The sequence below is a fragment of the Gallinula chloropus genome (assembly GCF_964237585.1).
Source record: "Gallinula chloropus genome assembly, chromosome: 3".
Classification (NCBI taxonomy): Eukaryota; Metazoa; Chordata; class Aves; order Gruiformes; family Rallidae; genus Gallinula; species Gallinula chloropus.
In genome coordinates, this window is record NC_140087.1 from 38,114,801 (window position 1) to 38,127,234 (window position 12,434).

General features: G+C 43.0%; 1 protein-coding gene across 1 annotated transcript; it reads right to left on the reverse strand.

The window, feature by feature from the left end:
* Positions 1–3,697: 3,697 nt before the first annotated feature.
* Positions 3,698–5,371, reverse strand: TTLL2 (tubulin tyrosine ligase like 2; the record flags this gene model as incomplete). Its single annotated transcript, XM_084262124.1, has 1 exon — positions 3,698–5,371. The coding sequence occupies one exon, from the start codon at positions 5,369–5,371 to the stop codon at positions 3,698–3,700; it is 1,674 nt and encodes a 557-aa protein (XP_084118250.1).
* Between the last annotated feature and the right edge of the window lie 7,063 nt (positions 5,372–12,434).

A 12,434-nucleotide genomic window follows, 5' to 3' on the forward strand; every position in this document is an offset into this window, starting at 1 on the left:
TGTATCTACAAAGCTTTTTGAATTTCAGTTCAGTGCTGCATTATGCTGACTAAAAGAAATCTACAGGTTTCTTCTTTCTTCAATTAACCAGCACAAAAAATGTGGAAGTGATTAATATTTTCAGTTTTATTGGGTTCTTTGGAGCAGAAGATGCCAGCATCCATCAGGCCTTAGCGTTAGGCCAAAACCTGAGCAGTAGTTCAGTGAACAGTCACACGTCTGGATGTTTCTTCCAACGTAAAATATTCAATAATTATATGATCATAATGTAAAACTCTGTCTCCTGCATTTGAAGACAAAATGTAATGCTTATTCCATCCTGGTCATTACTCTGGATGTAAAAGACCTTTCTTTTTCCTCTGGCTGTCTCTCCTCAGACCTCCTCTGTGTAGCTTTGTTTTTGAATTAACTTCTCCCACTACTGCCTTTACTCTTCCAGTAATGGAAAAACATCTCCGGTTAGTGAATCTCTCCAACCTCAAGGGTCTTTGGATTGCACTTGATACCTAGAGGGATTAATCATTTATCAGATGCTCCTTTCAACTGCCTTCCCCATAGACTGCCTGTCCATCATCTGTCTTGAATTTTTCCAGGGCACTGAAGCATTTCCCCTGTAGAGCTCAGCTCATTACCTGCCCATTGACTGAGAAGACCAATTATCTCCTCATGCCCTTCAAATTCCTGTAGCAACAAACACATTTTCATAGCATGATGCTTTAGCCTTTTCTCACTCCTAAGTGCAAAATAATTGCAGGATTATGGAATTGTTCATTCTTCTCTTCAGTTTCTAGTGGGTCAGATTGTCAACAAATCGTCATTCAAATTACAGAGCATCTTTGGAAGAAATAGATTGAACAGAGCAAGAAGCATTGCTAATATTGATCGTACACCTGCTGCAGTTTATGAATTTAATTATGGCATCCATGCAGTTGGATGTAAGCTGGCGTGGTAACAAAATTGCACTGTTTTTCCTTTATTCCTGTATAACAAAGGAACAATTTCTGCTTTTCACTACTGAATTATTGAACATGTTTTCTGTGTTTCGTAAAAGGAAATGCTAATTAAAAGAAATCCAAGAGATCTTTCTTTTGCATGTATTTCATTAAAAAACTCAGTTCAGTGCTGCCTTATGCTGACTAAAACAAACCTACGTTGTTTCTTTTCCCAATTAAGGATGACCGAAAAAGTGAATGTGATTAATGTTTTCAGTTTGACTGAGAAACTAGTTGCAATACTAGTGTTTTGTAAAGGACCAGTGTTTTTATTCCCTGGAATTCCTTTCAACAAAAGGTCCCTGTTCTCCAGTTAATATGCTGACATTCTCTTTGTTTCTATAGTAATACAGGAAACAGACTTTGTTTGCAGCTTTTAGCCTTAAATCACCATTTGCCATTCAATAACCTGTGTGTATAAGCTCTTCTAATTTTAAATTAAATAAGGACCAGTTCTGTTTGTATGCTGCTTGCTCCTTGCTTCCGTACCATACTTGTGGGAATCATTTTGATTCTGGAATAATCAGACCTGTGGTTCTGCATAGATGTAGCCCGAGAAACGCAGGCAAGACAGTCTCTAAAACTGGGTCCATGCAGACATGTGAAAACACCTTACGACATGTGCATTCTCCTTGTTAGCTCCTGCTTACAGGGAGGCTGTACTGGCACACAAGTACAGGCCCAGTTCTACTTCCTGGCAAAACAATGGTGAAACTTCCATTGGTGAACTCAAAGGGGATTGATTTCGCAGTACTTTTGCCAACCTGTGTCTGGCCATCATTTTTACCAAGACATGTTTTTCAAATTATATGTTTAGAGTATAATGGCAAAGGGATTATTGAAATAAGGGGCACAAACTTGGTTTGAAAAGGAGGAGACAGAAAAACATCTACATAAATGACGAGCTCTGTCAGGTATGTTGTCATGTCCTGCCCTTGGGTCACAACAACCCCACGCAGAGCTACAGGCTTGGAGAGCGGCTGGAGAGCTGCCTGGAGGAGTGAGACCAAGGCATGCTGATCAACAACCTGATGAATATGAGCCAGTAGTGTGCCCAGGTGGCCAAGGCCAATGGCATCCTGGCCTGCATCAGGAACAGGGTGGCCAGCAGGAGTAGGGAAGTGATCTTATCCCTGTATTCAGCGCTGGTGAGGCTGCATCTGGAGTACTGTGTTCAGTTTTGGGCCCCTCACTGCAAGAAGGACATTGAGATGCTTGAGCATATCCAGAGAAGGGCAACGAGGCTGGTGAAGGGATTGGAAGATAAATCTTACAAGGAGCAGCTGAGGGAGCTGGGATTGTTCAGTCTGGAGAAAAGGAGACTGAGGGGAAACCTCATCACTCTCTACAACTACCTAAAAGGTGGTTGTAGTGAGGTGAGGGTTGGTATCTTCTCCCTGGTAGCTAGTGACAGGACAAGGGGAAATGGTCTTAAATTGTGTCAGGGGAAGTTTAGTTTGGATATTAGGAAAAATTTCTTTACTGGAAGGGTTGTCAGATGTTGGAACAGGCTTCCAAGGGCAGTGGTTGTGTCACCATCCCTGGAGGTGTTTAAAAGAAGAGTAGATGTTGTACTTGGTGACATGGTCTAGTGTTGGACCTAGTAAGGCTGGATAGATGGTTGGACTCAATGATCCTGAAGGTCTTTTCCAACCGTAACCTACCTGTGATTCTAACTGGGAGCCCTCCACAGACCAGTTAGGACACATGCCATGTTGTATTTCACAGGCTGATTCTCACGTGCTGTCTCCTCCACCTTCCACTTGCAGTAGTTAACCAGAAGTAGCAATGGCTCTACCAGCTATAGTTCATAGTTCTAGGAACACAAGTAATCCAAATTAAGTGTGACTGTCCATATACTTAAACTGTAGCAATACACATCTGCTTTACTATGCTTTTTGTCTTGGATGGTTTACAGTGAAGTTTTATGAATCCTTCAGGGAGATGGAACACAGGTGAGGAATCTCACTTGGTCTTCCCACAGGTTTTCTGGCATTAGTGGAAGTGTGCTATGGCCAGTATTTGGCCTTGAGTTTGACTCAAATTTAGAATATGCTGTGACTTCTGAAGAAAGTTACTTCCATTCAAACAGTTGGGGGCAGCAAAGACGTACAAGGAAAGGGCAGCATTTTTTATTAACAGTTTATCTGAAAGAAAACAGTGGAACAATACACAGTTTTTTAAAATTAACTTTCCCTATGAATTTCTACAAAATCTTACTGGTAATAAAAAAAAAACCAAAAACAAATAGTTATTTAACACTGTTGTTTCATACTAGGCAAAATTAATTCCTGGAAATGAAACGTTGGGACTGAGATCTACAAAAACATGACAGGTTTGTGCAGTTCATAATACCTGCACCTTTGTAAAATGAACCCATGTAGAATGTTTCTTGGTGAGCAGTTTTACAAGTCATAAAGCCCCCTCAGCAGGGAAAAGAAAAGAAGCCAACATCGCTGAGAAAAATAATAAACAAAGAGTGGCATTTCTGAGGCTGTTTCTGAGAAATGCAGTTCTCCATTTTTAATCTGGGATTACTTTAATATTACAAGAATTACTTAAAAAAATTAGTACTTTAATTGCTAAATTTTAACTGTAAAATTATGTATGGTTCAAGATATCTCTAATACAATTTCAGTGCATATCTACATCCTTCAAGCTAAAGTTGTGATTTATGAATGTCTATATAACCTGACATCATGAAGTTACACACAAGTTAAATAGCCTACCCTTTTCTTTGTGTTCTGCTGTTTGGATGGTAATTGTTTGCTCACTAATTTGCTTATTTCCTTTATGATGCTCTTTACATCTATCCCATTCCTGGAAGCTTGAAGTGCAGCTTCATTGAAAGGAAAAATAAGGACAAAATCTCCAACCCTGGAGACAGGCCTCTGGTCTTTATCGGAGAAGAAATAGGGGTGTGTGGTTAACTCATAGTTGCAGAAGTCAGGTGTAGGTAACCAGCAGCTGAGTTGGGCAGACTTGCATGGAGAATGCCCAGCTCCTGGGATTTGTTTATTTTTAACTTCAGCTTTTGCTTGAGAGGGTATTTTTGGTATGTTCATCCTTTCCCGCAGCTGGGAAGTCCGTGTTTTTATTGGACGCGCTCTGGACGTTTTCTTGGTCAGGGCAGCCACCTTACGAATAGATCCGCTTGCAGCTTGCAGGGCAGGTTGTCCTGAAGAAGCAGAAGGACATTTAGCCACTTTTTGGCATGTGAGTAAGCCAGGAGCCTCTTCATTGGCACTCTCACCAGCCGTGCTCCAGGGCACCTGCCTTCTGCCAGTCTTTGTCCCGGACACTTGGTTTTGCCGTAAAGTGTCACTTTGTTTGTAGTTCAGCAGTTCAACAACATCATGAAGAAGCTTTCTTTTCACGGTGTCATCAATGGAACAGTCTAAACCCAAGGCTGGATTGTAGTTGACTTCTAAAAGCCATGGCTTGAATTTGTCATCAATCAGGATGTCAAAGCCAAAGAGCTCAAAGCAGTTGGAAGCCACTGGTAAGGGGGTTACAGCAAGCAGGGTGAGAATCACTATGTTATTGATCTTCTGCCAGAGAAGCATGTCATCAACCCCAAATATTCGAAGGTAAGAACGAAATTTGCTGAATGTCCATTTGCAGCCACAGCCAATCCCTTCTTTATATGCTTTATATGAAGCTCCGTATTTGTTGATGCTGGTGTTTGTTAAGTGGGCATAGACATTGTCCAGAGAGCTGAGGTCAAACTTTTCAGTGGCAAACCTCACCAGTCCTTCTTCATAAGTATAAATGGTGAGGGGGCAAAAGCTGGTGACACACACATAAAGGCGCAGATCCAATTTATACCCTGAAATGAGCAATGGATTGCTAATGTACTTCTGCACAACAACTGTACAGTCATATACTAAGTCCTTAATGTCTTGGAAAATGAGTATGCCCCTTCCACGGGAGAGATCCACAGGCTTGCAAATCCAGTAGCTAGGTCTTCTGCCTACTGACTGTCTGTCCTTGCTGTATTCTGCTATAAATTTGATGTAGTCATTGGGCATGATGAATGCCATTGGACTAAATTCATACAGAGCTGATCCATAGGCTCCTTTCATACGTTTCAGATGCCTTGCCAAATAATCTTTCCTGGTGATGCGGACGGCTTCCGGATAGTGGTTGAGTCTCTGCCAGGGTTTAATGCTGTAGTGGTCTGTCATGCGGAAAGGTGAGTTACGCCAGTACAGGTTCCAGTCTGCATCATCTTGCTCCTTCTTGTCAAATTCAGTCCAGCCACGTTCCAGTAAAACCTCACGGACTATTGCAGGGACTTTCTCAGGGACACGGAACACCAAAGGCCTCAAGACGTCTCTTGTATCTCTTGTATCATAGTCATCTGCCTTCATTTCCATCTTAACAGCTAAAAGAAAACAGAAAACACCACAAAGGGAACAATGAAATTAATGCCATCGATTATGCTAGCAGCCATCACCTTTGCTATATTCTTAATGCTTGTCCCTCTCAACATATTCTCAAAGCCTATCAGCCCTGTGTGTTTCTATGGTCCATGATTGAGAAGTCAAAGTCTGTGTTTGAGTTGATAGATAAAAGGGCATCAGTTCCAGGTAGCTGCTAAGGCAGCACAAAGCATTGATTGCCACAAAGTTCTATGCCTCCACACTTTATTTACTTTTTCTTTGAGGCAGATTACTACAGCAGTAGTTGTCCCAAAACATTGGTAATTCTTGGATACTTAGGCTTTCTGGGTTTTTTGCAACATGCCTGTAACACTGCGTAGTAAGACTTGCTGTGCACTGCTGCATTGCTGAGACATTCTGCTAACTGCTCTGATCAAACTCTCTTGGTTGACATTCTAAAGCCCGATTCAAAACTGGTGGTAGACAGCAGGAAAACGCCTATTGATTCAAATGCTCTTTTCCTCCTCTGACATATGCTGACCTAACTCACTGATCATCTTCCGCTACTTCTCCAGTGAGATTCTCCCCAGTACCAAAGGAGGGGACATTGTTGTCTCATAATTTTCCTCTCAAGAAAATAACATTCCATAGTAATGTTTGCAGATTCTGAATTAAATGCCATTTCCTAGTATCTATAGTTAAAGTAGATGACACTTCCTGTCTATTTTTATGGATAAGAAACACATTTTGAGTTCTTTTTGGCATAACAATTCTTATAAAATAGCTCATGAAGTGTGGTCTTCCGTCCCCAGCTAGTTCAGTATGTGCAAGACTTACACTAAAATACCCATCCCGCTGGCTGGTGACATGGTGGACAAAAAGTCTGATGGAGCTGTAGATAGATATGAGAGTTTTTATTCCCTGAAACTCTGCACAGCTACTCTGTCAGGACAACACGCTGTGTTTGGAACAAGGCATGTCTTGGACAAGAGGAGAGCCTGCTGAGGACACAACATTGACATACCCACCTCCTCTCAGACAGTAGGAGCAAAAGAGATACAAAGTGGGCAGGACATACACTAGAAAAGGCTCCTTCACATCCAATTAAGGGAATGGCCTCCTTGCTCATTCTTTTCAGAAAGTTTTAGACTCCAGAATGAGTAGGTTTTGCCTTCCTAACAACTACAGAAACTAGTGGAACATGTCACACCTGGAAGTACTCGCTGCAATCTGCAGCTCAGTTGGCCAGGGATGCTATTTCTGAGGAAAAATGACAGTTTGTTGAAACAGAAAGCTTTTCTTCCAGAGAACAAAAGTAATCTTTTGCCAGATTTTTATTTCATTTGAACTTTGTTTTAAATTGTCAGAATATCTTACTTTCAATTATTTTTTAAAAAGGCAAAGGTTCAGAAAGGCTTTTTTAAAGTGCTAATGTAGTTTTAAAACTAAAAGCTCAAATGTGAAATTAAATGTTTTACCATTATCAAAAATGTAAATTAACATAATCCAAAAGTTTTGCAAGTCACAAAACAGTTTAAGATTCTCATTATGTGTATGAGAAAAACAATTCAAGAATTCTTTCAGGATGAAAAAGCATTTCTCTCTCCGCTCTGACATTTGGTGCCTCTCTCTTACAATGTCTTGGCTGTCCAGTGCTTTCTGCTGCTGCTAACACGCTCTGAGAGTAGCCACAAAGCCCCCCCGCCACGTCCCTCCCCCCCAGAGCTCTTCTACAAGTAGCATTTTGGAGCCTGTAACAAACAGGCTACAATGCAGATAGCAAAGCCAGGAGGCCAGTCCAACGGGGGCTTTGAGGGTTTTAGAGAGGGGTCCAGGAGATATTTCAGAGAGGCTGGGAAGCAGGGCAGTGGTGTTAGAATATAGCTACTTTACTATAGGTATGTAGTGTGTCGGTTAAAAATAGCCCTGTACCATCTCATATCCTGTAGTGAGAGGGAATTGCTGCCTAAAAATGAAGGGAAGCAAGCTTTGGTGCATAATATGAGGCTCCTGTTGGAAAGGGACTTTAGGTCTCATTAATGGGCTGAGATTGTGGCCAAAATTTGCATTTCTATATGCAATGACTTTCTAGATTCCAAAGTGATATGTAATTCCATATGCCAATAGTAATATGTGTATTATTATATTTAGCAATGCCTTGCAGTATCATTCCATCTCAGGTTCAAGCTAGTGTTGGAAGGAAGCAAGACCTAAACTGCACTGGGATTATTTCTCTCCGTTCCCTGACTGATCAGAGATTCTCTCCATCAGCTCCCCACCACATACAGACTGCAGTTGAATTCTCCTTAGTGAGACCTTTCCTTGGGCAAGGGGTTTGTAGCGATCGGGAGAGAAAACATGGCAAGTACTGAAATGCAATCATGACATAACAGGTCTTACGTAAAATAACACAAAGGGGAAAGCAATCTGTGTCTCTTGTAGTAGATGCTTCTTATCTGATCCTAAGAAGCTGCAGGCTTGCTGCTGAGCTTGCACATGAGCCTAACACAGTGGTCCCAGGATATATTTATCTTTGCTTCCACCTTGTTTCCTGGGAGTTCTCGTTCCTATCCCCTTACTTCATATTTTCACAAAAAAGAACAAAAAAAACCCCACCTTAAGTTTTATAGTAGCTGGTTCAAATCCTCAGGCAAAGACTATTCAATTAAGGAAAAAAAATGTAACTGAAAGGAGCCATGCTAAGCATTTGGATAAATCAACTTATAGACCACAGTTGGCTTTGTCTCCTCCATGCTGCTCATATTGCTACAAGCAATGTTTAAGTGAAAGACACTGTTGTGCATGAATCCAGTGTGTGGTGCACTGTGCCATCACCATCTTTGCTAGGTAATCATAAATTAAGCTGTTAGTAATGTCTGAACAGTGAAGCCTTCTTTGGTGGTTTGTTCATGTCAGTTTGTATTAAAGGAACATCGTTCATACTTCTGGCATTCAGGGAGTAGTTTACAGGAAATTAGCTCACACAGCCTAGGTATAACAAATGTCAGATTCAGATTCCCTGGTGTTTAAGTGCAAAGAAAACAAAACACTTTAACTGACAAAGAACACCTACCTGCTTTTAAGGAAACCTCAGCATATACAAGCAGAAGCTCTTGAAGTGCAATTATGAAACTGTAACTCTACAATAAACCACTGGTCTAAATGAACAAACACAAATCTCACTCTCTTGACTCTGTATAAATGTGTGCCTAGGTGAATGCCCACTGCTTCAGTAGGCTGCATTCCCAGAGGGTTGTGCATTCACCCCATTCCTTAATAACTTGGAAACTCATATGCATGTTTACACAGATCCTTCCAAAGTGCAAACACTGCTGTAGTTGTCTCTGACCATGCTCAAGTTTAACACCCACCTACTCCTGTTGCTGAACAGGTCCAGCAGCAGAGACCTTCCCCAGGCAGAGCAGGATGCTGTTGTCTGTGACCTCACGGCTCCAGGACGGCGCAGATGTCGTGGTGGCAAATTCGGCCCTTACCGATGTCCCTGGGGGAACACTCACGTGACCTCAGGCTTCACGCTGGTCATCGCTGCTTCCAGTGCTTCATGTGTTCCAGTTGCTCGGGTTTTACACCTACGGGAGGAAACACAATCCTTACTGGTTAGATGTTACAAGTGTGCTTGCTGAGTTAACGAGGAATGTCTCTGTAATTAAACTCAGCAGATCAGCCAGTAACCTTCCCAATCATCTCTAAGCCCCCTGGGTCACAGAACATAACATGGGTCTAGAAAGCTGCCCACCTCCGGGTTCACCCTTCCTGTCCGGCTTAGCGGAGCGGCCAGCCGAGACGGGAGGACGCGGGGAGCGGGGGAGCTGTCGGCGGCGCCGGGGGAAGGGCCGGGAGAAGGGCCGGCGGGCGGCCGCGGGCCGTTGCTTGGTGATGGGGAAGGGCGGGGGCAGCCCTCCCGCAGGCCGAGGCCGGCCGCGCCAACAGCGGGTGTCGGCAGAGCTCACCCCAGCTGCCCCGGCTCCTCCCTTCCAGGGACTGGGCTATTGTTTGAGCTGTCCGCAGCCGGCCAAGGAAGGACGCACGCCCAGGGCGCTCGAAAGAGAGAAAACTCGTCACCCGCAGCTCCCCCGTCACCCGCAGCTCCCCCTTCTCCCGCGTCGCTGCCCCAGCTCATGCGGCTCTCTTCTGCCGCATGAGCCAGGGAATCCCGGCTCTGCCCTGCTGCATGCCCAGGATGGACCTCTGTCCCCGCAGGCAGCATGGAGGGACCCTGCTCCATAGGACCACCACACACAGACAGAGGTGTAGCAGGTAGTCAGGGAGTGGTGGATGCCAGTTGAAGTCTAGCACATCTCCCATCTCTGTCAACACCTCCAGTGCGTGTGCCAGAGGCTCTCCAGCTGCGTGGATCTTTGGCTCATGCCATATGACACCATAGTATTATGTGTCTGAAGAAAGAAATTACTTAATGTATCAATATGAATTACTTGAATCTGACTATCTTATGTTCCTGAATGCTTGGATCCACAGGCTACCCAACACCTATGTCCTCAATCAAGACTAGTGTGCGACCCAGCCCCCGTCTGATGTTTCTGTGAGCAATGGCTGAGTGATCCTTTCTCAGAGGCTCTTGTCCTATCTGGCGTAGGTGGCTTTTTACTCAGTGTCCTCGTTACCCACATGGTCCTATGGTTTTCTTACATGAAGACCTGAGTCTCCTATATATCTAAGGAACCCCAGATTAATTCACTGCTTCCCATCAGAGGGCAGGGGACCAGCCACTTCCTGGAAAGCAGGACCTCAGTGTGCATAGTGGTTGCTTAGGAAAGCAAATGCCATAACCAGGAACATGCCCATTTCCTCCTCCTCTCTCCTGGCTTCTATTGCTGAGTATAGCACTGTGTGTTATGGGACATCCCTTTGGTCAATCTGTCTCAGCTGTTCTGGTTGTGTTGCCTCCCAATTTCTTGGTCACTCGCAACATACTCACTGGTGAGGGCAGAGTGGGAAAAAGAGAAAACCTGAATGCTATGCTAAACCTGCTCAGCAATAGCAAAAGTATTGGTGTGTTATCAACACTTTTTCAGTCACAAAATCCAAAGCGCAGCAGCATATGGGCTGCTTTGAACAAAATTGACTCCATCGCAGCCAGACCCAGCACAAGAGAAAGGAGGAAAACTTATCAAGCTGTATATGCTCTGAGGGAGGAATCATCTTTTTGTTCAGAGTGCAGTACTACTGATTTCTGTGTTGGGCTGTTACAAATAAGCAATAAATGATTACATTCACACAGATCAGGTTTTCACTGATACTCATCCCAAAACTCTTCTTTGCTCCCCTTCCTGCTTAAAACATTGCTGTGTAAAAGAGAGCCAGAGGAGCATTCAGAGATGTGTTTCCCTGGCTGTTAGAGAGATGAAATCAAGTTTCTCTGTTAGATGAAAGCAGAGCAGAGTGAGAATCAGCAATAGTCTAGCAAAGCCGCCTGCAATCTCTGGGCAGCCAGGAGGCTGTCAGGATTCTTCAGCCACAGTGATTTTGCCATTTATATTTCCAACAGAGAGATTAACTGCATACCTTTTAGCTGACAGGGCAAAGGCACAAGAAAGGTGGTTCTATGAGGCAGCCCAACTGTCACCTTCTTTTCTGCAGGACATAATGAACTCTACTTAATTGTATGAGACCTGGGAAAGAAGCTTATCACATGAAGATCCATGAAGCAACATGGGTGAAATCTGGAGGGGAGTCTAGCTGCTTGGGAACAAGGAATTTTAGAGAGTAAAGTAGCATTAAAGGTACTGTAATTTAAAAGCCCTAACAATTTGAGGACTTTTTTCCACATGAATTGTATTATTGATTTCTATCATGTTGTCACATCATATGGTGCCTTATCCTCTTGTTACGGTTAATAACAGAGAAGTATCTTCAGTTGTTGGTTCCATAGCATGCAGCAACTTAACTAACCATGTAGATTATTTCTGGAGGCAGCACTAATCTTGGAGCTGAACAGTCTTCAATTTCTGTTATGCTGTCTCCCTCACATAGAGGATGTGATCATACATGGCATCATTACCAGAAATGATCATATCTCTACAGAGACTTCTTATCAAGATGTAAAGACAATGCCCAGTAATTGCACTGTAATTCTCTCCTCCTTGCAGTAAACCCACAAAAATCCAAATCTGAAAACAATATAGTATATATAAAACTCAATAGAAGTTGAAATGAGATGAAGGAATTCCTTATTGGAGCCACTGCTACATGCATATAGGTTTCAAGGAGACGCTACAAGACCATTCTCCTTTTCTCCTTCTCATTCTGACTTGCACTGTTATCTCCATCCTCTTCATGGCTGGGTTGCCCAAGTAACATGCCCTGGCTGCTTATCTTGAAAATAGTTCTGTCCATGGGTGGGAAAGTGGGGAAATTTTGTCATTGGTCATGCAGAAGGCATCTGTTTTGGGAGAAAACTGCTCTAAGTGATGAGGGAAAAATTTAAAACAAGAAAACCAATAAGGGAAGAGTGCTGGGACAGAGGGATGACGAAGGCAGAGAAGTTTATCTGCTGACCTAAGACAGGTTAACGGCAGTTAACAGATGTTGTGGTGTTCAGATATGGCCAGTTTTTAACTTGAAGTTGTGTTTAGCAAGTGCTAAAGAATGCAGGATAAGAACAATGTAAATCTTTATAAATACTGGTTCTGTGACATGATATGCATTGTCTGCAGTCTGCTGAGCAACCACAGTTGCTGCCATCTTCTGATGTTATGCATGGGCTTTTCAGGTTTGATTGTAAAACTGTGGACCGAGGCCTGATGCACTGATACAAAAATGTGAGGACTTTTAAGCATCAGGTTTACATTCATTAAGACTTTATTAATAAAAGAAAAAAAAATTAGTTCATCATCTGTATGAAAGGGTGAAGATAATCTTTACTTATAAAGCCAAGATGTCAAAAGAGATTTTTTTTCTCCTAAGACATTTGCATTATACTGGCCTTGAATTCTGTTCCTTTAGTCCCTTTCTGGACACAGTACATGTTGGAACATCCTTGGAGACATGCTTGTAGAAGCTGGCCAGTTTGATGTGC